Here is a 27,081-nt window from a genome sequence, read left to right on the forward strand (position 1 = left end):
GGAGATCAATAGCATCTGCTCTTTTCCTTCTGGTTTGAACAGTGCGAAGTGTTAGTGCACACAGCAGGTGTTACATGCATCACTTGAGCTCTTCTGAAATCTGAACTAAGTGCTGGGTTGGTTGCTCAGTGTGGAAAAAAATGCCTCAGGCTTGCAAATCTGTGCAGAAACTGCCTCCCCACATCAAAAAGTTAGCTCCTAAATCTCATTCTCTGGTAGTACTTTGATGCTTTCTCCTCTTAGAGGTTTTCAATCTAAACTCTCTAAGCATTGCTTTCGCAAACAATTGCTGCTAAATATGAATGGTTGTTTTCCAGTCTGGAGTAATTTTACAGGCAGTTGAGGATGTCACTGCCTTTACACAGTTCTGTGGTTACTTCCTGCAGCAATTTATTCCTGTAATATTTGTGGCAATGAAAACTGTAAAATAGAGTATCTGTAGTACTGTTAGGCTAGCAGAAAGTAAGGGGAAGTAGTGCTTGCTGAAATAGATGCCTTGCCAGAGACAGGTGTTTAGGTCTGTACCTTTTCCATCGTCAAAGGGAAGTCATTACCATTGTATTAAATCAGGTGTTTGCTTTGCTGCTTGTACACAGACATGAGCTACCCTTTTCTTCTCCCTACGCAGAACTCTTGCACCCTTGAAAACCAATCTAAATTGATATTTTGTTTTCTTTTGTTGGTGGTGTTTTTTCTTTTTTTTTTTTCTTTCTTTTTTTTCTTCTTTTTTTCTTTGGCAACTTTACGAATACACTGGTGTAAGAGAACATGGGAAGTAGCTTTCTGGTTTGCCCCCCCAGCCTTTTCTTTTACAGGGAAGAGCCATAATTATGGTGCCTTCTCAAAAGATCTAGGTAACAAAAGTGGGCAGCAGTCAGAGATGGGCTGTGTTTGGCCAAGCGGTGCAGCAATCAGGGGCTCAGTGCCTCTCAGCAGGGGTAGGCACTGCTAGGAGCAGGTCTGTTTCTACCGCAGCTCTGTGATTGTGCCTCAAAGCAGCAAGAGTCACCCCCCTCTGCCTTGCCCCCACACAGGGGCAAAGGAGGGGTTCCCTGGGCTGCACACTGAGCAGGTGATGCTCACCACATCAAGAAGAGGAAAAGGTTTGTTTCTGTAGAAAATGAGGCATTTTTGCCATGATGGATGTGGAAAAGAGTAGAGGCTCAGGGTTCTACATGTGTTGTCCTCATTCCCCTCCTGCCATCGCTTCAGAGGTGTCTCCTGCACTCCTCTTGCATTTAGCTTGATCTCTCTGCTTGGTTGCTGCCTTTGCATTTTCCCCTGGTCTTTTTGTAATGTCTGGGTCTTTTTCTGTTGTTTTTTTTTGTTGTTGTTGTTGTTGTTGTTGTTGTTTGTTTGTTTGTTTTTAATCCCTCTTGGAGGAAGATTCGGTTTCTACAGCTGCTGCCAGGTTGGGGCAGCACACAGGCACCTCTGCAGGTCGCACTGAACTGAGGGTGGGGAGCGCAGCATCTCAGTGCAACCTGGGCGAGTCCTGGACAATTCATTTACCATTCTCATTTCCGTATGGTAGCAAACCACTGGTGAATTCAGGATGCAGAGGAGAATGCAGAGGAAAAAACTATGTGCTTTGTGAGTTTAAAGATATAAATCACATCATCTCTGCTGGGTCTTATGATGTATTAGTACACAGCTTACATATCTGGAGTTCTTTGTTTGCTCTGTTTCTCAGACTGCACGTGTTTTGTCAGTCCTTAAGCCTTGGCTTACTTAAGCCTGGATCATGCAGATAATATAGACACTGCACTGTGTGTTGAACCCTGAACATCCTGCTTTTCTGTTGTCCTTGACGATTTCTGGCTTTCTCCTACAGCAGATGATATCTAATATTATTATTCTGGGTCTGTGCTGAGTATTTTAACCAAATTTTACTGTGGCTTGTCTTTATTATAGACATCTATTTTAAATTAAAATGTTTTATCAATACAAAGTCACTTTTTTATTTTGCAATCAAAAAATTCACTGTGCTTTTAATTAATGTAAGGATTGAAGAGGAATTTGGTTTCTGAGTCTATGTTTGGCATTTTTCAGGCATATCATTTTAGTGTTTTGTGGTTGAAGTGCCTGTTGAAAGCTTCCATAACAAAAATAAAGAAGAAATTAGAGTACCTCTGAGACTTAAAAGTACTGTTAAAGAATTTATTAGAACAATGTTAAAATATGCCCTAAAACAAGTCATGTTAGTCTGCAGGTTGAAATGGGGTACCTGGGAATTCAGACTGTTGCGCTACTCTGATTAATTAAAATTGAGTCAGCTGAAACCTCCATTATAATCAAAATTGTTCCCCAGGGCTTTATTTTCATTACAGTCCTGGTGCAGCCTTCCAGTCCTTCCCAGTGCTGAGGTAAGTGATCAGTCAGTCAGAAGAATAAGCAAACAGATAAAACTATCATGACAATATTTTTTTTCTTGCTATGCCAGTCTGTGTTTGGTAGTATTAATTGCATGTGGACATGCTTTCTGCTGCCAAAGACAAAACAGTGGGACGCAAAATATCTCTGATTTGAAGGGCATCCTGTTTTCCATATTGTCAGACTTGGATTATTTCACTATTTCTGTTTTCTGTAACTTTGGCTAAGACGGTGATCTCCCCTCTGCAGATGCACTGCCTATCTCATCTCTGTTGTGCTGAGGGTCGTGTTCCACTACAGTGCAGTTTCCTTATCAGTAATTTTGCAGTAAATCAAGTAGGAGGAGACTACTTTTCCCAGCAGGGTCTAGAGTGAAGAATTCATAGCGTGTGAATTCGTAGAGGATACTGGAGGACATCTGCCTTAGGAGACTGTCTCCAGAGCTGAGACCTTCAGGGCCTAGATAAAGCACTGCTTCTGTCTCTCCCATACCACATATATTCTGACCCCAGCTTTACATCATCTGTCATCATTTTTTCCTTGAGCTGCATACAGTAGTGAAACCCTTTGGATAGGGATAACCTTTATCATGCCTTTGTTTCATGTCAGGGCATTCTCCCAGAAGCCAATGAAAAACAAAGCTATGACAAAGAAGCCTTTAAATGTGGCTATCGACGCAGAGATAGAGTCTGGGGAGTTGTAACTCCAGATTAATAGGGATCCCTCTGAGCCTTGTCTCTTCGATGGAGTGAGCCTCAAGTTTGTTTTTCATCCTAGTGATCTGAATACAACTGGTTTGGATTCTCTAAAACGTGTTTTTAAAAATGCTGCTTTTACAAGGTGGTTGTTGGTGTTGGTTTTTTTTTGTTTGTTTGTTTTTGTTTTTTAGCAGAGGGACTTTGTCCTCTGTCTGAAGTATAATAAACAACTAGTATTTTATTCTACCATAGCACTTTCTGTAGGAATCCCACAGCGCCCTACATGTCATTCAAGCCCCAAAACACCCCATTGAGTCAAGAGGCAATTCTCTACCTTGTTTTTGTGCAGTAAGACGGCCTGAGATGGAAGAACTCTTAGTGATTTGCTAAAGACTGAGCAGTCCCTATCAGATCTAGAAATGCTGACTCCAGAGCTCCTCAATGTAACAATGCACATACGTGCACCTGACTTCCATCCAAATAAATCCTCTAGGACTCCTTTCTCTCACCACATTTTATGTGTGTACACAAAGTGCAAAGAAAACACAGCATATTTACTAATACATGTAGTATATCCTCAACAATTGTAAAATATGAAACTGCTGAGTGCATACTGTAGTTTTGCACTTCTTGCAATAAAAATTCCTTCGGTGTTAACAGCTCTTTTTATTGACACGTTGTGGGGGAATACAATAGAGAAGAAGCTAGCCATGCCTTCTCGAGGGGTCACTCAGTACCCTGCATTTCTTGATCAAACTCACATTTCTTTCGTTTCACTCGGGAGGAGCAAACTGAGTGGGGGATCCGGTTCAGATAATCGTGACAGAGCAGAAGGGTTTAAAATGGAGGACAGTCTCTGCTCTGAAAGATGCATGAGATTCATAAGATTCTTTGCCCACGTGAGGGGGCTATCTCTAGGAAGAATCAAGAAACCTATAATTAGGCTACAAGTTGTCCTCCTCGGACAGCTGGAGGTCGGATGAAAGTTGGTGTGAGGGGGAGTGAATGCTCTGTCTCTCCCCCTTCAGGAGTCTCAAATTTCCTGTTGCAGAAGGACTGAGAGAGGTCATATCATCTCCCTCTTTCGGCGTGTACTTATCTGTATCGAGAAACTCCACCACGGCCTGAGCTGCCTCAGCTCCCAGGTGGGCTGGTGCTGGACGATGCATGGATTTACAATGGGGAGCGCGCAGTGGGCTCGGCTGCGTGAGAAACGCTGCAAAACAACAACGTATGCTAGAGCTCAAGAGTCTTGATGTGTGATTTCAGCCCTTCCTTTTTCTTGCATGCTAGCAAGTTAGTCCTGTCTTCTTCTCAAATGGGATTTCCTTTTATTGTCTTCCCACTCTTTTAGGTGGGTGTTGTGTGAGTGGCCATATGATGCTACGCATCAGTTTATATTGGATGGCATCTCTAACCGTAAAATTAACAGAATAAAACGGAGTAACAGGAAGAATGCTTGCTGCTCATTTTCTGTTTAAAGTGAGTGCTCTTCAAGACAGACAAGACTTGACGTAAAATGCCTGGTTTTGACTATATTTTGCACATAATTTTTAAATTGTCTCTTTAGGGAGAGTACCTAAAACATTTGTCATTCATTTGTGGATTATTTTATATTCTTTTCACCCTTTGCTTGTGGTTAAGAAAATTGCACGAGTACTGTGTCTAACACAACTGTGTTGTAAGTACTGATTATTTAATGTTATTTGGGTTCTACAGATTGGACACTGTTGCGCTGTTTAAGTGAATGCCTGAGGAGAAGACTGGCAAAATAAAAAGCCAGTTATGAGCGAAAAATGGAAAAGTTCACCTCCAAGGATTTATTTTAACAAGACAATGTTTAGTCCAAGTTTCATTTTATGTAAAATTATGATTTACGGTTTTGCAGCTGTGCGTATGCATTTTCACTCTATGGTGTTTGAGACGTAAGAATTCGGTGTTGTTGGATTTCTTTCTCTGGTTTTTAGCCCCATTAGTGATCACTGTAAATTTGCTGAGGTTGAAAGAATTTGGTATTGTGTAATGGAAGATAAGAAATTTGTGTTAGACTTCTGTGTAGTACCACTTTCAACTATTTCTTCCTGCATGACTGTGCCGCATTGTGTAGGTGGGATTTTTACTGGGACTTGTTTTAAACTTAGCCGTATTCATCTTAAAATGAAATGTACTGGTACCGTCTAGCATTGCATAAAATCCTCTTCCTTGGCAGGTGTCAGAGAGCAGCAGAAAGCCTTGCAAACACCGTTCTTAGACAGACTGCTCCAGCAAAGCTCAGCCACTGCTGTGCTGGTGCTTTCCCAGGCTCCCAGCTCCTGATGAACTCCCTGGAGAGACCTTTTCTGCTAGCGTGCTGTGTACCTCTGTTACCACTGCAAGAAACGCAGGCCCCGCTGGAGCACTCTGATTTCAGTTTAAATCTGTAGCTGTCAGTAAGCTGGGAGTTGGGACCAGCTGTATGAAAATGAAAAAATAATCCATGCAGGTGACCAGCTGCATGTCCTCTATTTTTAAATACTTTTGGAAGCATGTTTTCTAGTATAGATAAACTGCTGCTCTGGATATATGCATGCGCTCTCACACCACTGCATGCTGTTTTATAATATTGCAGGTAAACTACTTTCAGTTGCTTGATTTCAGTCTTGTCATCATTCGAAGTAAAGTTGTCATAGTCTCTCCACTTCACCTAGCCAAACTGGAAGTCAATGTAAAATAACTACATTTTTCAAAGGAGATGCTTCATCTTAGCCTAACATACTGTGTTTTGCTGTTAATGGATAGAAAGTGGGTCTCAACTCCCTGCAACTTCGTTGTTTGTCAGTGCACAGCTGTGTACGTGTATGTACGTGTATTGGTGTGACTGCAGGAGAGACGTGGGCATGACCAGGGGAAACCAGGCTGCACCCACCATGTCCTTAACTGCACCGGTCCTGCCTTTCTGAGGTCAGGTGAGGCCACTCCAGGCTCCCCTTCCCCTCTTGCTTCAATGCAGAGACCATGCACAACAGACCTTAGCTAATTCTGAGTCGTCGCAGAAGTCAGGGCTGAGGCACTTGCTGACACCATAAATCCGTGCAGAGCTGTGCCTGTGCCCAGAGGTTCTGGGCGAGCAGGTCGGCCCCTCGGTCTTCAGAGACTTTTTGTCTGTGCTCATTCTGCTTAGACAAGAGCGCAAGGCCTTATTCTGCTTCGGGTAGAGAGGAGCGAATTTGCCTAAGTGAAAAGTAATATTTTCTAACCCAAAATGTGAATATCGGTATGGGAGACCTTTCCATCAGTCCCAAGACCATGTAGACTGCGGGAAAATGCAAACTGCTGAGGGTGTCTGTCACCTCAGAGCAGACAGTTTTCTGCAACAAGGTGTCACTATTCTTCTGGTGCACAGAAAGGAAAATCCACTAGGGCACCCTATGGAAAAGTTTTATTGTTGTTTTTTTTTCCTCTGTTTTTGGGAGATAGATTTGTGAAAGCAGGTTGGACAAAGCTTTTGTCTGTATGGCATGTTGCAAGCATAAGCTTATTTGCCCCGCTTTCCTGTTACTAGCAGATCTCGGGAGGGAAACGTTTCTTTAGCAGAATGACTGAAATTATTTAACTAACTAGGACACCTAGACTTCCCTCAAAACCCTGGCTTGTTTCTGTCAGTCTCGCTTGGCTGAGGGACAGCAAGGAGGGAGAAAAGTCCCAGTGCCATTTGCTGTTTGGTGGCACCAGAAGAAAGCCTCTGAGCAGGCATGTAAATACCGTGTGCGGCAGTAGGCTCGGACTGCTGGTGGGAATTTCTCGCCCCCCGGCGCTGCTTGGATTTACCCTTCTGGCTCGGGCTCTGCTTACACCTGTCAGCTGAGGGTGACAGCACCAGTGCCAGCAGTTTGTGAATGTCCCCTTGGAGCTTTGCCTGGCCAACTGGCAGCATATATTGTGAGCCAGGCCTCTTCCTCCTCCTCCTCCACAACCTTGGGCAGGAGGTCAGTCAATACCCATAGCCATGATCTCCCACCCCCACTGTGGAAAGTGGGTTTCAGCCCTGTCTGAGGCCTTCTTTGCTTCCTAAGTGGACAGAAAGGGTTTCAGCCTTTCTTTCCTGCACTAGAGAAGAAAAGAAAATGAAAAAGAAGGAAAAGTACTTTTTCCTTTTTTTTTTTTCCCCCTTCTGCAGTGGTCTCCACTTTAGCAATATGAAGCCACCCCATTCTGGTGCTGGACATTTTTAACATAGGGGACAGACAAGGAAGAGGAGGATACTACTGGAGGCAGGATTGGCCCCAGCAGGAAAGAGGTTAGAGGCAGGCTGAGGTCTGTCCACATTAGAACATGAGGCTCGTTCACTCCGGTGTGCTTCTCTCCTACTTCTTCCATTAATGCCAGGTTCATATCTGTCATGGTGACAACATTGCCATCTTCCACTGCTCTCATTCTGTCATCGGTACGTAAACAAACCTCCCAATGGTTTGTGGCCCTGCTCCTTCTAGGCCCCGTTCCTGTGACGAAGGTGTGATGTCCCTCCTTGCTGTTTTCAAAACCAGCTGGCCCCTGTTGCCTCTGGCAATCAGCAGCACTCCTGCCCTCTGCTAGGGGGTTTCTTTGTGAGTGCTGGATTTGTAGGCTACACTTACACCCGTGCTTTTTTTAAGCCCCCAATACCTGTAACATTGATGGGGAAATAACTTTTCCCCACACACAAACAGAGAACAGGTGCCATAAAGTGTCACAAAAACTAAGTGGATTCATTAAGCAGAAACTTTAGGCAAAAACTGACCATTTAAAAATGTAGATAGCTGCATTATTTTCTCTTTTCTCTCAGTGCTAACTGTTTATAAAAGGTTGTTGCCAATCTCAGGCAGCACTAGTTGCTTTTTTGCTGTGAAGCCTTTTGCTTACTGGTGAACCTCATGAATACATTTGCAGTGCTTCAGTAACCCTCATGTAAGAGCCTCTTCTCTAAGTTCTTGCAATGGAAACCTTCTGGATGAATGTGAATTTTCGCATGCCACACAGCCCAAGTTGGCTCCATGGCATGTTGCCCTAATTGTTTGCTAAAGAGTTGTAGACCCACTAGAAAGGTGTTCTGTGCGAAACAGATGGTGTTTATTACATCCTCCAAATAAACTTAACACTCAAACTGGGCATAAATTGCCAAACAAAAATCAGAAGGAAAGGAAGTTCAGCTGATCTTACACAGAGCTGAGAGTAACCAGAATCAGAAGTTCCTTCAGCAGGTGAGACTTTTGCCACCATCTAATCCTTTACTTTTTCAGCCTGATGTAAGAGATATTGTTTGATCAGTGGTTGTGTTAAAGAAAGACCTGAACTAAGTGTGGGAATCTACCCAGTCACCATGCCTTAGATGAACCCTCAGTGACTTCGTGACCTCTTCTGCCCTTTGCTTACTATTAGTCTAGAACCCATCTACCCCTCTTCCAACGTTTCTGCTGAGGCTTGTGCCTGATGTTTCTGTTATGAAGAACTTTTTGGTGCTCTCGTGTTAGAGTTTGGACTTTTAGGGCAAGTGGACCTTTCTACCCCATTTCTTCAGGTTGCCATTCCTGTGTGTTTGCCTTGGAGGAATATATGGTGATGATGTGTGTGCATGCACCGGCACTATATCCATGGCTCCACAGTGTCTTTACATAACAGTCTCCTCATGTTGGACTCCACACCGCTGTATCATGATGTCCATGACCCCAAAGTGTATTAGGATCTCCTTACAGTCAAGTATGCCATGCTGTACTCTCTCCAGGTTTTTTTTTGTTTTTTTTTTTTCACTGAAGAGTTGCAACAGTTTAAGACAGTGCTGAGGAAACCTGTTCAGCCATATATGCTTTTAAAAGGAGAAGCAAGGCAGGACTAGGTAAAAGTATTCTGTGAAAGGAGACTGAATTAAACATAATCTTTAATCTTGTCTATACTCTGGCTGAAGCTGAGAAACTTCTTCAGAACTGTGGAGGAATTTGAGCACAAGTTCATCTATAAATTCTTTTTTTTTTTTTTTAACCGTGCTAGTTGTAAGAAGCCCTGTATTGCAACCCTGAAGCCATGTGTTCTCATATTAAACAAAATAAGGTGGATAAAACATCACTCAGCACATCTGACTGCACGCTTACATATGTAATCATTATGCACATAGTCACATATATGCTTTTCTGCTACTTTCAGAATGATACAGCCTGCTTCCTTGGCTGTGTGCTTTTTAAATTAATTTAAACAGGTGAAATCAGACAATGTATATTCTGTTGCACATGCTGATATCTTTTTATTTTCCCATTTCCTTTAGACAGTGATAATGAAAACCTATGTTTTGAAATTGAGAGTTTCATTATCCCCCCCAAAATGTTAATGTTGACATACAGAACCAGTCTAGCAGAAAAAGCATATCTGGAACAAGTCATTATCAGTTGCTTTCTAATTACAATGAAAATACAAAAATGAAGCAAGCTTACCTTAGCTCGGAAGGCTAATTTTTGCTGTATCCAGGCAGTTCCCTCTGCTTATTCACGTGAAAAGGGAAAATCCACTTGAATAATGAAAGAAAAAGTCTTTAAATAACCGAAGAGTGAGGGATTTAAGGAGTCCTCAGCTGAGCTCCTGATCCACTTGTTCTAGCGAATTGCAAAAACCTAGCTCCAGTAGTAGCTCAGAGCGGCTTTCCTCTCTTCGCCTGTTCTGTGGGCTGAGACTCTGCAAGAATAGACCTGAGACGGTGCTGCATGGGAGAGACAGCGGGGGGACCTTGGCACGGAGTTGGACCAAACTCTAAATATAGCCCAACCCCCTTTCCGTGTAGTTCTCTTCATACTCTGAAGGCAGATGACCTTGTCAGAAAACTGACCTCACAGCATGTCACCCTCTGCAAAGAGAGGATCTAAAGGAACAGGACTGCAATGTAAGAGGACAGAAAAGCAATCAACCATCTGCTTGCAGCTCATGAATGTAGGTATGAGCTCTATTTTTATGGCAGTTGCAACTGATCAAGTCATAATGTGCTTTATTTGATCATTTAGACAAATGTGCTGCATGCCAGTTCACAAAAGACCTTTACAGATGAGAGACTGAATTGTAATTACTAATCTTGAATAGAGAGCACTGACATAGATGAAAAGCCTGTCGCCTTTCCTCCTTTCAAAGACGTTAACTCAGCAAAGTGTGTAGTATTTCCCTTTTATATTACATTAATCTTCATTCATATGTAAAAGGTTTCTGTCTATAAGAAAATGTGTTTTCTCTCACTGTTACAGTGAGATTTTTACAAAATGTGATTTAAATCCACAAGCGTGTATTCCAGTAACATATAAATTTGAGACGCTAGGGTGGCTTGAAATTGCAGTGCAAGCTACAATATCTGGGACCACGCTGCTGAGAATTATGTAGTATATGCAGGGGAGGAAGCAAGAGAATAAGAGGCTTAGAAATATAACCCTTGGGCTTTGGATAGGGAACCGTTTTTCAACAGATGGTTTATGATCCAGGGAGTTGCCACTTTAACTCTATGTGGCAACATGTCAGGGTATTTTGTTCCTTAACCTGAAGGAGACTTTAATTTGATATGAATCAGTCTGAAGCTCTGTCAAATGGACTTGATATTGCTATGTCATATGAAGACTTGTGAATAAAATAAAAAGATGAATAAATCTCAACAACTTGAAATGCCTTCTTTCACATTTTGTGTTCAGACATAAAAGAGAGCTGGGGTAAAAGCTTTTTTGCAGTATTGTTCTTTAATGGGATATATTTGTTGTTGTTGACACATAGCTAAGTGTATGCTACATTTTATGTGTGCATGCAATTTTTAACGTTCAGAAAAAACCTGAGAAAGCGTCAGGTCTGTGATAACATTATACTATAGATGTGTATGTCTGCAAAATAAACGAGCCAAAAAGGTGTTAATTATATCAGTGGTTGGTAAAATATTAGTGCCTATCTATGAACAATAATGTAATATGGGCTGTTAAGTTTTTACAATGTGTGCTGTACATTTTTTATGGACGCCCACTGTTTTTGGCAAGTTCGTCTGTGTAATTTTGTCATGATCCATCAACTGCAAGTCCACAGGGTCAGCCAGACTCTGTGTGTTACCTTCACAACAAGAACTACAGCTGTGAAGCCACAGCTGCTTCCCAAGATAGTGAGAGAACAGTAGGAAATGTGAATCTCCAGCAGTACTGAGAAGAGAGACATCACATCTGGGCCATGCTACATTCCTGGGCAAAACTTAATCGTAGTCACATTTAGGCTGGAGCCCACCATTTAAGTAGTTTTTTGGAGTTATTCCAAGTTCCTTTTTTCCCCCCAATTTACATGTTTCCTCCCAATTAACAAAAATAAATGTTTGTTAGGAGTGAATAGTATAACTAATGAATGATGTTGGTTGGATATTTGACTTTAGGATCTGAAAAAGGAGCAAGTCTGCCTCCAGACAGACAAAAGTTGAGTGACATACCAGTACCGTGGAAGTAGTGAGATTCTAAATGTACATCATGCCAGCATCATTAAACATGGTTAGCATCATGGACGGCATCCTACACTCCAGGATGCTACCCCTGCTGTGATCCAGACCAACCCAACCAATTCCAGCTTGGCAGTGCCATCCCTCTCACCAGTGCTGGGATGTTGAAATCACCACAGTTCCCCTCACTGAGAGCATGAAGGATTTGGGGCTAAGGGAGGGAACATGTACTGTTCCTCCCCGTCACAAGCTGATACTCTTTGTCCTCCACAGCAAACAGCTGGAGCAGTTTCCATACGTGATAGATCAGTTCTTAGAAGAAGAAGGAATCCCAGTGCCCATGGGTCATAAGAACACAGGAATTGTAATACCTCACCAGGAGCTGTGACACACACCTCTCTTATACAAATATCTTGCAGAAAAGGTGATTTCTTGCTTACACAAATGATGTGATGGGTGGTTTTGGAGAGGGCATGTTCATTTTCAGGGCGCTTTTATAGAGCACTGATGTTCATGTTTACAGGGCTGTAAATGTTACCTGACCAACCACTGTAATGTGAACTTCCTGCAAGTAGGAGAAAAGGATTTAAGAGTTGATTGTACTGTTTTTTTCGAGATGAATGAAACGATGTTTTGTTTAACAGCGCTATATGCTCTGTTTTGTTTTGTTTTGTTTTGTTTTAGGATGGCTTTTACATGAGTTTCCTAGCCACAACACAAAGGGGGAAATATAGCATGGAGTCAGGCCCTAGTTTGTGCCTAGCTTTTGCCAGACTCATAGCTTGAGTTTTCTGTATGATGCTAGATGATCTGTCTGCTTCTTTGCAGACAGTTTTTTACTTTGACTACCCACCCTTCTTTGGTAGTATTTCCTCTGGGAAATTCCCCACACTGGGGAATGATTTGGATCTAGCTTTTCCAGATCCCAGGCTGTTTTTTCTCTCAGATGCCTGTTAGGATTGATAGCTACTTCAAGCCAGCTTTTGGGGGTTCTCCCTCATATGATTGTGCATTCTGTAACTGGTTCTTGTCAGCTGATTTTTCTTTGATTAAACCCAAATTGTTAGTCACTTGTGTTTGTTTAAAGATCACATGGAACATTTTGCAAGCGAGATGTATGAACCATAATGTTTCAGCCAATTTCCAGGATGGCCAACTGTATTCTGACTTTCACCATTCCCCTGCTTTTCAGAGTTGGATAGTGTCTTCTTACAATCCTAAACTATTGCACAGTATCTCTAGCATCCTTTGAGTGGTTTCTGAAGTGATTGTAGGGTATTAATGCCTGGAATCTGTCAAGAAGTGAAGCCTATTTTACAAGGTCAAGTATTTAATTATTTTATAACATCCATCCAGTAAATTTTTAAACAGCCCAAATCCATGCTACTTATAAGCAAACTAAATAAAATAATCTCCCGCTTTACCCATCTCTCTAAGAATATGCTTTTAAACTGAATTTGGAGATTTAAAGAGATTACCAGAAGTAAAGGGTAGTTTTTGAAAGAATAAAAGTAAAAGTAATGAGGAAAACACAGCAACTCGTGGATGTCATCTTGAGCCTTCACTCATGGTGTCATTGGCTTAGGGTACTAGAGCAGACAACAGGAGCAATGTGCGCTCTGTGCTGATGTGTTATTTATTGTATCTTCAGGCTTTGGGTGCTCTTGTTTGACAGGCCAGTCATGAAGAAATTAAGTTGGATGGCAAGCAATAAAATAGCCTGTCGTATTCCTAACACATCAAATCTTCATGTTTGCCCTTCATCTACTGTGGGTGGTGCCATTATTTTTTGTGTGAGACGGATGGGATACCTTGCAGGAGAAAAAGTTGTTTTTATTAAGTGGCTGGTGGCCTACTACTTTTATGTCTGAGAAGTCTATTTCTGTGGGTTTTTTAATCCATTTCTGCTTATAAGGCAATATATGAACATGTGAAGGTCGAATTATGAATAGGCTGGGTTGTAGTTGTGCAATTGTGGCTGTACTGCAAGCTAGGCCTAACCATGGTCCTGTGAGGCTGATTCTTGTGTCCTTACACATACACAACAGGGGATTTCCTCTGGTCTTGTTCTTGGGTATGCCCTTCATTTTGTCTTTTGGTTCACTCCCAAATCAATATATGTCAAAAATGTGTTTGGAAGTACCTTTTGAGTATTAAAGAGGAAGTGTTAAAAATAAGGGAAAAAGGAGAGATGGTTGTTAGAAATGCTCTGTGGGAGACTCTTTGCGTGGCGCAGTCTGGCAGGTAGGTGTATCTGTGCACTAAATGTTTTCTGTCATATCAGAGCATATTGAAAATTAGTTTGAAATGACTCCATTTTTATTTTATTTTATTTTATTTTATTTTATTTTATTTTATTTTATTTTATTTTATTTTTTTCTGGAATGAAGGTAGTGCTTTTAGTTTAAATGGCCATTCACTCTAAGAAAGAGGAACCTTGACTGAATATCCTGTCACCAGATTTGTCAGGCAGTTTGTTTGTGGTACATGTGTCTTCTGAACCACCAAGGAAGGAGCTCACACCTGTGTAAGCATATTGTCTTTGTAGTGTAAACTATTGCCAGTGCTTGTAAACTATTACCTGCACATCCTACAAACTGTTTACAATAAGCTCTGCCTCAGCACAGGCTTAGGCAGGATGGGGCTGGGAAGGGTCTTATGCTGACTGGATGTTCCCTAATGGGACAAAAGTGAAGTGCTTTTGAGTCTTCAATAGGACTGCGTCTGTTCCTGCTCAGTTGCATACTGTGTTCCCTTCAGCCATGCCTCCCAAGCGTGCTGTAAAATACATTTTGTGAAGTGTCTTTGCAGGTAGAGTCTGCAGTTTAAGGGACACTCGCAGCTATGAGGACTTACTGTTGTGCTGGAGCAGGCCCATTTTGGAAGAGGAGCTCATGCAGATGGGAAAGGAAATCAGAACCCAGACCTTGGGATGATGGAGTGCTGGCTCCGTGTATAGTTATTGTTCAGATTATCTCAGCCCAGACATGGAGGCGGCGTTGATCTCTGTTGCAATGGGCTGACAGTAGAAGTTGACAGAACAATGGTACTAACTGCTGGTCACCTGCAACAGAGCTTCCTTCATATGCACCTTCATGTCTCCTGGTGCTACTAATAATTAACTAATAAACTGATATATACCAGATCATTCACAGTTTTTCCCTTTAGTTCCCAAGTGTCATAATAACCAAGTAATTTAACGTCTTACAAGTGAAGGGATTTCGTTTGATTCATGACCCCAGTGAGAAAACTATGAAAACTTCATCAGTGTTTTAAAACTGGAGTTTCAAAAACTTAAATGAAAAAAAAAAGAAAAGATCTTCATTAATTTTTGAAGAAAAGAGGCACTTTGCTTAGCCATATTGTCATTCTTTCTCGCATCAAAGATTTTCTGATGAGCTGTGATTATGTCCTTTGATGTGATCAAATATTCAGTTTTCATTACTGTCAGTATACGTGTTCTTTAACTGATTTCTAGGACTACAGCTTGTTTTACTGCAGTGTTCAAAATGATTTAACTCCTTATGCAAGGAGGTGATTTATTTATTTATTTATTTCATAATCTGTCATCTGGATTTCTCAGTAGTGCCACTGGCAGTGATGCATGCTCATGATGTATTATTTGTATATATATGGAGTATTATTTACCTTTCTGGGGCTGCCAGTGGACCCTTTCCAATTCAGAGAGAGCAAATGGAGAAATGAAGCGGGTATGGCCCCAGGTTACTTTTTTAACTAATTGGTTTATAACCATTTTATCACATTTCCCAGCAATTTCTAAAGTATTGCCATGATAAGTAGTCAGCAACTGATCTGAAGAACTGTATCAATACTAAAATTTTCATTCTTAGCAGCTCCATATGGCTGGTCTGGGGGGCTCACAGAAGACCTTCATAGCTACTTCTTGGCCAATTGGTTTTAAACCATTGACACGAGGTTGTTGGAGCAATTGTTAGCTTTGTAATAGGAAAATTCAGAGCTGTTCATTGCCTACAGAGGGGTAGCTTAGTGAAGATTGTCCTAGTAGACATGAAAGAGATCCTCCTTTGTGTATCACCAGTACCAGTGACACACAGATCAATAATTTGGGACCTTTCCAGGAGATGGTTTAAAACACTGCTTGCCTGTTGCTCCTGTGCACGACTGGCTTCTTCCACTGCTACGTACCACTTTTTAATTGCTTCCAAAAGCATTTTTTTGTCTCTCTATCCCTCTCCTTTTGTCAGAGAAATCGTGCTTGGAATAGTTCAAAATATTTGAAAAGTTAGACCCTTTTTCTTACTTGATCAGCTCCCCTGTCAGGACTGTTTCATCTAAAGGACCTCACCTATTCCTTTGGATGTTGGTGGGCATCGTGCCTGGGCCCACCTGAGCTTCGTGTTTCCTGCTGCCTCAAGGGATGGTGCTGGAGTGGTACGTTTAAATACTGTTGTCATCACATTTAGGCCAGCTACTGTGATCAACACAACTTGGGGGAAAAAAGAGGCTTTTCCATTGAACAAGGATAAACAGGGACCAGGGAGCCAATTTTGCAGACAACTGCTACATTTAAAAGAAAATTAGTTGATCTTGCACTGTGTGTGCCTGGTGGGATATGCAGAGGAGACACAAGAAAAATTCAAGCAAATGCATTGACATTAAGATTAATTAATCTGATTCACTGCAAATTTAGGTCAGTTTTAAATGAAAAAGTATGAAAATAATAGGAAGGTCTAGACTTCAATTTTATTCTTTTCCCTGACCTCCCTGTCTGTCCCACTCCATTCTTACTTCCAGAAAAAAAGGAATCTAAAATGGCAAATAATAATAATTAAAAAAAAAAAAACTTCAATACACTTGGCATTTTACTCAGAACCAAATATTTTTCAATCTGCTGGATTTAAAGCTGGGAGCCCTGAGAAATATTTTTCCCCAGATTAATGAATACAGATCAGTACTATTTAATCAGCCAATAAATAAAAACATAACCTGCAAAGCAGCCTGAAATGAATCCATCATAGCATGCCCACCAAATCGAATGAATTATGCTCACCTACAAAGTAATGACAAGGACATATTTTCCTGCACCATACCTGAAACTAAAAATAGAGCCTAGCAAATACAAAACCTATTTCCACAGCATCCATGGCCTTCTGTTAGAAATTTTAAAAACACGGGCCCTGTTTAAATTCTGGTTTTAGATATAAGGCAATTTTAGAACAGTCAGAGGAGACTGGAAGTCAGCGGGAAGAAAAGGGAAGGGGAACAAAGTTTGTAAAAATAAATTATACACAAGCTTTGTTTTCCTATAAGGAATTCTGGATTAGTACTGATATACAACACTGGTGGGATTGTAATGAAGAATGCAGAAATTTCTGTAACAGTTCAGTTTAGACCCATGGGCTCTTTTGGCCCAGAGTGTCTCTCTGACTGTGGGTAGTGCCAGATACTTCAAATAAAAGTTGAAGCAGTCTCCCTCTTGGCTGCATAAGACAGGTTCCCTCCAAATTCTGTCGCACAGATTAGTTTAACTGGAAGAAATGAACTTTTCCTGTACTGCCCTGTTTCACCGGGGATCTTCTGGATGCCAAATAAATGTCTGATCTCACAAAGCTTCCAGATAAAAAAAAAAAATAATCCCCCAAACTAATAGGAATGATTCCCTCAGGTGTCTTTGAGTACATAAGCAAAAGAATATTTTTCTGTTGTAAGCTTTCTTTTTAATTACATGTTCATTGTGCCTATATTATGAAAAGTTGCAAGCACCATACCTCATCTTTTCCTCAAAAAACCTTCTGTTCTCTTTATCGTCTCTTCCTGTGAAGAAGTTCCCATAGCTTCTGTCATACTTGCTAACATCCTCTATCTTTATTTCTGTGCTAGAATAGCTCAAACCACAAGGCTCATTTTCCAAAGAATTTTAAGATTATTTTCTCTTCCTTTTCAGATGTAACTTTTTCTTTATTTGGAGACATTTTAAGGAGTTGTTCCTGGTAAAGTTTTACTTTTTCAGTCAGTTAAGCTGAGTCCTTAAAAGAATGAGTGATTTATGTTGTGGTCATTGTAATTTCTGTATTAATAACTTCACAGTAGAGTAGTGGCATTGTAAAGGTCAAATGTCTCAGTAATGGTGAGTCAGCCTAGCAAGCACAAATTTGCACTAACTAGTATTGACAAAATTGCATTCACATCAAAGCATGTGTCATTACCTCCCGTAGCATTAAGGTTTTGTCTGCCTTTAAAATACTGGAATAAATAACAAAGTAAATGTGCATTCTTTGTGAAGACAGTGCTTAATAAGGGTGATGTTTAAAGGGAACATGGTAAATTATCAAAATATCTGTGTGCCTTGTTACGTGCATGTCTATATATCTGAGTACATGTTTGTGCGTTAATGTGTGCGCATGTATATATTTAGTATGCCTATTGATGTACACAGACACATATATAGGTTAGAAACCCTTGCATTGAATCAGTTGAAATAACGTGATCAATATCATAAATGAGAAGGTCTATTCATGGAAGGGGAGGCATGTGTTAAGCATAAGTGTTTTTTTTCCATTTCAGCATGGTTCAAAGTAAAATGAAATATAAATACCTAATGACTGGGAAGCCTGTTAATGTGTGCCGTGGTGCTGATGCAATACTAGAGAAAAAAGTGAAGAGCGAGCTCTGGAATTCATATTTATTTATCTATATCTAGACCATTACGTGATCGTTCAGACTTCTTTGATGACCTTGTGGTTCCATAAGGTCTACCCATCACAGGAAAACATGCAGAGGATTGCTGTGCTGAATAACATAGTCCTTTTGGCCCCATGTTCCAGCAGTGCCTGGCTGCTCATTTGCACAACACGAGAGATGAAAGTCAACATTGTATTAATCAATTAGGTTCTGTATTAATCAATTAGGTTCTGTATTAATCAATTAGGTTCTGCCTTTGTGTCAGCTGGTTATTAAGGAAGGATTTGTCCTCTCTCCTGTTTGGGCGTAGAGGAATCTCCTGGGTAGCTTGACACCTCAAAGCAGGGCAGGCAGTGCTGCTCTGATACAGGCATGTTTGGAATCTGAGTTGGATGCCTCCGTGTTTATTCACATCGAGTTATGATTTATTTTGTGAATAACCCCACTGACTTCAAGGTAACCATTTGCATAGGGAGATACACTGCTTAACGTGAGCAAGGGTGGCAGAGTCTGGCCTGTGGTACTTGGATGCCCACAACAAAACCGTCCTGTCATCACTGGAGCTGACACGGTGTCACAAACAATCGCAGCTCAAAACTAGCTACTGCCTCAGCCAGGATATGAATAGCAGTTTCTGGAATAGACAGAAAGTCCTACTGTTATATGAAGTAAAAATACTCAGGTACTGCAGAAAGGTGTGCAAATGAGAATTGCTTTCACAGATGTTTGTTGAGTCTGGGGACGGACACTGCTTCCCTCTTTCATTTCTAGCTGAAAGGGGAGAAGGACGTTGCATCACGAAGTGCAGTCTGTAACTCAGATGGGCAGTGAACAGGTGGTACATTGTTTGTCAGGCTATTTCATATCATGGAAACCATTTGTCCAGTTTTAGATTGCTATTACCAGCGGTGTATCTTTTAGTTATGAGAAAGAGAAGATGTTATTTAAAACTTAGACTGCCTCTGTTTGCCTTTCAGAGCATGCCAAATGGTTTTTAAAAAAGGAATGCTTAAGGATCACAGTCACTTTCCTTGAATCTATTTAATGCAATTCTTATTTACTTCCAGTGTGAAGTAAATATGCTGAGAAAGAGCTGGCTTAGCAATTCAATTCAGTGAGACATGCACAGATGTATTCAGGAATGGGTGTTTGGGGCTCAAGCGGGGCTAGACAAGAGGGACAAATAGGGGACTAATAATGATCTCTTGGTGGGTTCTTCATTTTTATTGTGGATATACAGCCTGCTTGGATGTAGTGCATCCAGGACCTCAGATATGTGGAGCTGGATGTGTAAAAGGTGGTTATTCCTCCAGCGTCTCTCGAGTCAGGGCAGAGGGATTATATACCAAAGTCACTGACGGGCTCTCAAACCCAGAAGCTCCTCTACCAAAATGCATCGTAAGAAATGTGCTGGGGAAGGGCCGATATGAAGGGAAACAAGCCAGTGCTAAAGCAGGGTGATTATACTGGGTCACCCAAACACATTTTATACTTTCAAGAGTATGATGGATTATGTAATTTTTAAGCTTCCTCTATAGAAGTATCATACCTGAGACTCCAAAATGCCCAAAAGACATAAGTGGTCAGTGACTTTGGAGAGGAATGGTGCTGGGGAAGGAGCTATTGGTTTGGAGGGAGCGGCATGTGGTTCAGGAGCATCAGACATACTTGGGAGGAGAGAAAGTAAGAACCCAGCTGATGGCCACAGATATTTGAGCTGTAACATAAGAAATTTGTTTGTCTCCTAAATCTTCAAGTTTTTATCTTCCCCTGTTCACCTGCTGCCTTGTGTTAGATTGTACAGGACCAGATATGCTTTTTTGTGCATTAACAATAAATTTATAGTAAAGTATACCCATATCACCATTGCTGAAATTAAAAAAAAAAAAAAAGAGCTTTGTAATACTTTCTCCTTTTAACTTTTCTTCTGGGCAGTAAACTTTCCCAGATAATATTATATGTTCAGATGACATCTGATGAACTCTCTTCGGTAATAGTGAAGTTTCAGCAAAAGTGGCAGTAGTACTTGTGAGTGCCACCAGTTCTTCTTGTTCGCGATCCAAGCGGCAGCTCGGAGGAGGAGCCAATTTGACTTCTCCTCTCTCAGAAGAGAGGGAAAGTAGCTGCTGAGGTAGCTCATGGAGCCCAACGTTTCTTAGTGTACATAAATGCTGCCTCAGATTTAGTCCTGCCACCTGCCTTGTTCTCGTCCTTTGTGAAGCAATCCCAGAATGACCACACAGTGTCCTCTGCTGAGGCTGACTTATCAGCTTCTTAAGGGGCACCTTGATGTTACAGATGAGCGGCAGTGAGGAGGGTGAAGTGGGGCATCCCTGCTCTTCCCCTGCCACCAGCAACCCACTTCACCTGGGATCACAGATTAAATATAAGGAGGAAATTCTTCACTCTGAGGGTGGTGAGGCCCTGGCACAGGCTGCCCAGAGAAGCTGTGGATGCCCCATCCCTGGAGGTGCTCAAGGCCAGGCTGGATGGGGCTTTGGGCAGCCTGGGCTGGTGGGAGGGGTCCCTGCCCATGGCAGGGGGTTGGGACGAGGCGATTGATGAGGTCCCTTCCAACCCAAACCATTCTGTGATCTAGCACTTGGGTGGTCACAGTCCACTCATTTGATGGTTTGATGGCTATGCCTGTGAAGAGAAGAAAGCAAATAGGCCAGCTTAGCAGCACTGTCCACTTAGTGCATTCGTACACACATCTGTGCATTTGCCCTGGTTTTGGAAAGCAGAGGGTTTTCTTGGTGCATTCCCATTCAAGATTTCTTAGTATGTATTAAGTTGCAAATAAGTGCTGCCAGTTCTTTCATGGCATTTGTTTTAGTCTGAATAAAGTTCGTTAGCATGTTTATCTTCATTTAAGAGTTAGTTTTTCTTTCTTCCTGATGTTTCTAAAGCTATTGCAGTTTGCCAAGAATCTAATCTATATCAAATAAGATTTCATGACAAATGACTTCCAACCTGCTAAAATATTCTCTGATTTTCTTCAATTGCTAGCTTTAACTTCCCAAAATTTTAAAACTCTTAACAGCTGTCACAACCCATTTTTAAGATGCTGATGAGCTCTTCAAAGTGTGAAAAGGAATGGAAGTTGCAAGACAGTACTTTCCAGGCAGAAGTATGTATGTGCATTGTTACTGATGTGGATTTTAGAAGCCATGGCCTTACTGCCATATAATGCATAGTGTTGCATCTGGGGATGAGTAAAGATTCCTCTTTCCCAATCATATTAATTCCCTATGCTTATATTTTATTTTTTCAATATGTACATATTTCAGCTGCAATTATTAAATAGCAGTCATACTTGATTTTCTCTCTCTCATGTCTCCTGGCCCTTACTTTACTCTGCTTACTGCTATTGATTGCATAGATATTATGTAATAATCAGAAGTCAGATCTTCCATACTTTGTATGATGCTTATGGAATTTTACTGTTTCTATTTTGAAAATTATGGAATTTTTACTGATTCTATTTAAAATAAATAACTTTGTCTTTGAACTGACAGCTTAAAACTTCAGCATACAGGAGATTTCAACAGCTGTGAAATCCCTGCAAAGTGGAAAAATATTCCAGAGTATTCCAGATACAGAAATTGAATTATTCAGTTGTAATTATTCAGTTAAACAGATGGTAATGCTTCCGGCAACGATTGGGGAAGTAATTCAGTCCCCAACAGAAAATTCTGTGTTGGAATACAACATCTTTTAAAATCAGAGGCTAATAGAGCACTGGTGAGGGAACTGTCGTTTTGGATAGGATTTTTTTTTTCCCAAAAATCTCTCTGTACATAAAAATAGATGAAGAAGAGAATGAACGGAGACATCTTAATCTAAATAATTTTCTCTGAAAGCATAACCATTTTTTTATTGTTACGGACATTCTGCTTAAATTTTAGGAACAGTGCCTTTGCTTAATTATTAATGTTGTAAGAGTCACACAGCTAAAAATGTGCTTGCAGGAAACATCTGTATATATTTTTATACAGTACGAGATTATACAAATCTTAGAAGTCTTCCTCTTATAGGTTCTTGGTGTCAGTGAGGCATTTGGGGCTTCTAGATAGAGGTTTGAGTGTTTTCTCTGTGTGTGTGTGTGTTGGTGTGGTTTTTTTTTATTCCTCCACCTGCAAGACTCTTGTCCTTGTATGAAGAGATGACTTATGCCAAAAAAAGCGTCAACAAATTTAGCAGGAATTATGTATTTTCTTCTTGTGATCCTATGGTCCACAGAGCCATTAGTCTTTAGCAGCAGAACTGTTTCTTACTTTGGGGTCTAATGATTTGTTGAGATAGGTCTGTAATTCTCTATGATGAATGCAGTGCTATGAATCTAAGATAACGTTTTACTTTTTCTGAAATAGCACAGAGAGATGTCATGCAACTTGAGGTGTTGTAGTTGATCAGATACATCTTCTTTCAATGTTCAATTTATTTCAAGTGGGTTTCTGGAAAGATCAGACATTTCTACCTGTGATGCTGCAGATGGCACCAACTGTGCAGCATTACAGAAAGACATGGAAATATATTGCCTGCCAGATCAAATCCTATGAAGATGAGGGAAAAACTGGGACTTTTCCTAGAGTAAATTTCAAATACCTTTTTTTTTAAATGATAAAAATTTCTATTACAGCTATACTTATTGCTAATCTTGAGATTATATCATTTTGATAAGATTGTAGTTAAAGATCTTAATCCATATTTTGAATGCAAAGTAAGAAGATGAATTTGAAAAACAGCAAGGAAAACCCCTTCTTTTTTTCTCGTCAGATCCTTCAGATGATGAAGCAATTGAGAAACCAAGTGATAAGACAGCAATCCATCAAGATCCAGATTCCAAACCTGCTGTGAAAAAGAAAAGAAAACAGGTCTGTAAGTTTAGCAATTACGCAGAGCACTTAAATGATACTGTGTAGGGGAATGTAGTCCCCATTCTTCCACTAAAGGGACAGATTTCTTCACTTTTTGTCTAACCTGTTCATGTAATAAGATTTTTATCATAAATTGGGAGGGGGTTAATTATTTTTGCAGTATTTGAAAGTGGTCTCATTCAAGTATATTTCAATCATAATTTAGCTCTTGTTTTGTGTGAGTTGAGATTGCCAAGCTGGTCTCCTGCAAAAGTGACTAATGATAAATGTCTGAGCAGTGCTACCAATGTTTTATCCTCTGATCTTTTCCTTTTCCCTGCACACGTGAGGTCTTGAAAGCTGTGTTTTAAATGTTGTATGACATCTCCACCCATGCATGTCCCCTTTGAAATGTCCACATGAGGAAGAATTTAGGTCTACACGGATTGATGTTTCCATAACCTTGCATTGCTAAAAGCTTCCTTTAGAACCATTAAGAACTTTGTTGTTCAGCAGTACGTGGAATATACCCAGGAAACAGCAGCAAGGTCTTTGGCAGACAGCATCACTTTAGCAGAGCTAGAGCTCAGCTGGTTTTAAGAAGTCTCTTGTCTGAAAGTTAGTTTCTTCTGTCTTCCTGGTATTGAACTGGAGAATGGACTGAATTCTTGTCAAGGAGCTAAAATGACATTGGAGGCTATCTCTCTTTGAGGTTATGGATATTAATTTAGACCCTAGGTCAGTATTAAATTCGCTGTATGATACCTAGGCAATAGACCAAGTGAAAATCATCTGTAGGTATGGGGTTTTTTTAGTAACAGAGAAGTGTCAGCAATACAGTAATTACCATGCATTTGGGTGTCTTTCCAAGGAGACCAAGGGTGAAGTGAGCCAAATGTCTGAACTGGTTCCACATTTTGGTTAGGAAAGAGAGAACTAAGCAATACAGTAGAAAGCTGTATTGCCTTTTTACACACCTTACCTGGGAATCAGATGCGAGGAATTCAACTCAGTGCGGATGCCTATGGAGCCCTTTTTTATCAACACTATCTTCACGTACACATTTAGAACAAAGTTAAGATGGTTTATTTGAAGGAGTTGCTTTGCTCATTCTGTGAGAACATTAGAAAGGATAGCCAACACAGGTTACCCTGCTGAGGTGGACTGGAACTGTAGCACAACACCTGCCCTAGCTCTTCTGGGGCAGAATATAAATCAGAATATAAAGAACATCAGTCTGTATTTTGGAACAGGATAAGTTGATCTTCAGTCATGAAACTCCTGGGTGCAAAGGTTTATGGGAACTCAGTCGTGTGTGTTGTTGCATGTCTTTTAGAGCAAAATGCTTGCAAAGTTGGATGTACTTACAGAAAGCTAGTAGTTTTGTAGTTCTGGTGCATGTGACATAACCTATTCTACTCACTCATCTCTGCCTTATTCACAGGCTGGAAGCTATTCTGCAGTGGACTTGGCATCTTAAAGCCAGTCAGGAGACAGCCAGATAGAATTATGAACATTTATGTTTCCAGTCTGCAGACTGTCCACAGGCTTACAATGAAATGAATAATTTGTCTCCAATCTGAATGGAGCATTGATGTGTTTACTTTGTCACGAACTCCAAAAGTCAGAGTATATGGCTGACCTAGAATGTAAACTTTCACACACACACAAGAATGTTTTCACTTTGCATTCGAATTTCCAGTAACTTGGCAACATGTAAAGAAAAAAAAAAAAAAGTTGTGTTAGAAATATAATACAGGAAATATTTTATGTTATGTCCATGATTAACAAACAAGGAATTTATGACATTTTAGTTCATAAATCAGTGGTCTCAGCACAAATTTCCTGTTTTCTGCATTTTAAGAACTTCCATGTAAAAATAGCATAAAAACACAGAGCACAGGGGAGCCATGTCAAAACCCAGCAGGTTGTCTGCTCTGTGTCTTGCATAAGAAAAACATGCAAATGACCTTTTCCTAAGGGTGCCATGCAAAGAGCTATTGCATGAGTAGGTAGACAAGTAACATTTGGTTAAGGGTCAGAAGTTCAGTCAAGATCACATACCTAAATATTTTGGATTATAGATCATCAAAGCCATGTAGATTTACAGCCATTCACCACCATGAAGTTTATTTTTCTCTTATGGCATTATTTTTAATGTCTGAATAAAGTGGACACTTGCTAACAGCATGCCATGCCTAAATATATACATGCTGCTGTAAAGGAGGGTTTTTTTCAGTCCTAACATGATTCTCTGAGGAAGCAAGGCTTTCCCTACAAGCCTGCTGCGTACTTCTGTTGCCATCAAAAGAAAAGGCTACACTCTGCCTTGAAAAAAGAAGCCAAGACATTTGGTGATACTTTTAAACATTTGAATGAAGGGTTACCAGTGAGAAAATTTTATTTCTCTTAGAGACTTTTTTTCAGCTCTGCATTTTATTCTTTTTCACATAGATACTGTTTGGGAGTGCACATGGTGTTTTGCAGATGTATATAAAACAGTTCACAATGTATGTGAAGGGAGAAATGGGCCCAAAGTGAATGAGTGGCATTTTTCTGTATTCTGAAAGGCTCATAAATAGTGGTGATGTTTCGTAGGATAAGGAACCATCGTATTCTGTGGGAAGAATGAGATTCAGACTGGCTCCATTCTGGCTTTTTGATTGCGTGGTAGTGTCTCTTGAGTAAATCAATCCAAAGGCTTGTTCCCTATGTAGAATGTAATGGTGAACATGGAATTTATTATTAAAACACCTGGCAAGTGGTCTTCAAGTATCTATGGACAGCTGGGATACATAAGGGTAGAGCAGGGCCTGAAGGCAGAGGGTAGCTCTGTTTCAGTCTGAATGTCTGGGAATGCTAATAGCAGGGCTAGGAATGAGGAAATGTGTAGTATTGTTCTTATAAGCACTTGAATCTGAGTCAGGACGGAGATTTAAAAAATAAACAAAAATAAAAACACAAAACTTATGTTAAACCTGGAACGACTTTCTTAGCTGAAGTAAGTTGTACTTGCAGTCTCTTGATTTCTAGTGAAAATAGTATCTGCTTACTCATGACAAAATCACAGGGACAGATCTTTACTTGTTGAGGGAAGATACATTTCCAATGACAGCTTCTCACAGCTAGGTATTGATCCAGGCTGCATTATATTCCAGCCCTAGCTATTGAATGCTTTGCCTGCTCGAGGCAGTCCCCAGCCAAATCTGCTCTGGTAGTTCCTAACCATAATTTAAAGCCTCAACCAGTTTCAGACCCAGTTTTATACATTACTGCTACTTTAGCAAGTGCAGTGATTGTATCGCAGCACAGAAAATGGGAGCAATCAATAGAGGTCATTTGTTTGTGGGGAACGTGGTGGTTCCCTGTTTTCTATAACTACATTATCAAGGGAAGTAGGGAGAAAAGGGGAAGTGAAGACATAACATGAACAATTAAACTCCCCAAAACACCTTTGATAAAGATACGAGAGTGGGCACGGAACGGTACAAATGTGCTGGCCTGGCTCATGTCATACAAGTTGTCATGAAGTGTCCTCCTGTTAGGGTGGCAGTGCAGGAAGTGCTTGAAGGGGCTCAGCTATTCTGAGCATCTGTTAACTTTCCTTTGGCCCTGTTGAAGGTACCCTTGCAAGGGAATGTAGGAGCAAATCCTCTGGCTTTCGGCCAGGCTTCTTTTCCTGCTGACCCTTTATTGGTGGTCCTTGGGCCTTTAATGTACCATGTTGATGAGACTTCTCCACGGCTTCTCACAGGAGCAGATTTTTTCAGCCAAATGCATCTTAGTATCAAGGAGTTTTTTCCTGCAGCTCAGCCTGTTTTCCCCTTCCTTCTCTCTGAGTCATTTATTAAGCTCCAAAACCTGTGTATGCAGAATCATTTGCATTTCCAGGAAGTGGAAGTCCCTAAGAAAGAAAAAGGGAAGAGAACTGATATGCTTGTAAACCTGTACCTTGCTTCCTCTCTTTTGGACAACATCAGGTGGCTTTCAGACAAATCCTAACCCTGATTTATGTGAGCAGGGACTCTGTTACAAATGGACCGGTTCA

The 27,081-nt window shown here is 40.7% G+C and overlaps 1 protein-coding gene across 7 annotated transcripts in view; it reads left to right on the plus strand.

The window, feature by feature from the left end:
* CMSS1 (cms1 ribosomal small subunit homolog) overlaps positions 1 to 27,081 on the plus strand; it is a 239,465-nt gene that overhangs the window by 197,351 nt on the left and 15,033 nt on the right. For 4 of the 7 annotated variants that reach the window (XM_013184994.3, XM_066990401.1, XM_013185008.3 and 1 more), the window contains exon 2: positions 22,954 to 23,051. In XM_013184994.3, the coding sequence (XP_013040448.1) occupies positions 22,954 to 23,051 (98 nt within the window). Of the gene's footprint in view, positions 1 to 2,178; positions 4,303 to 9,753; positions 10,003 to 21,255; positions 21,305 to 22,953; positions 23,052 to 27,081 lie in introns of those variants that run through there. The other 3 variants (XM_066990400.1, XM_048058178.2, XM_066990402.1) reach the window with 3 other exon arrangements.

The sequence above is a fragment of the Anser cygnoides genome, chromosome 1 (genome assembly GCF_040182565.1).
Source record: "Anser cygnoides isolate HZ-2024a breed goose chromosome 1, Taihu_goose_T2T_genome, whole genome shotgun sequence".
Lineage (NCBI taxonomy): Eukaryota > Metazoa > Chordata > Aves > Anseriformes > Anatidae > Anser > Anser cygnoides.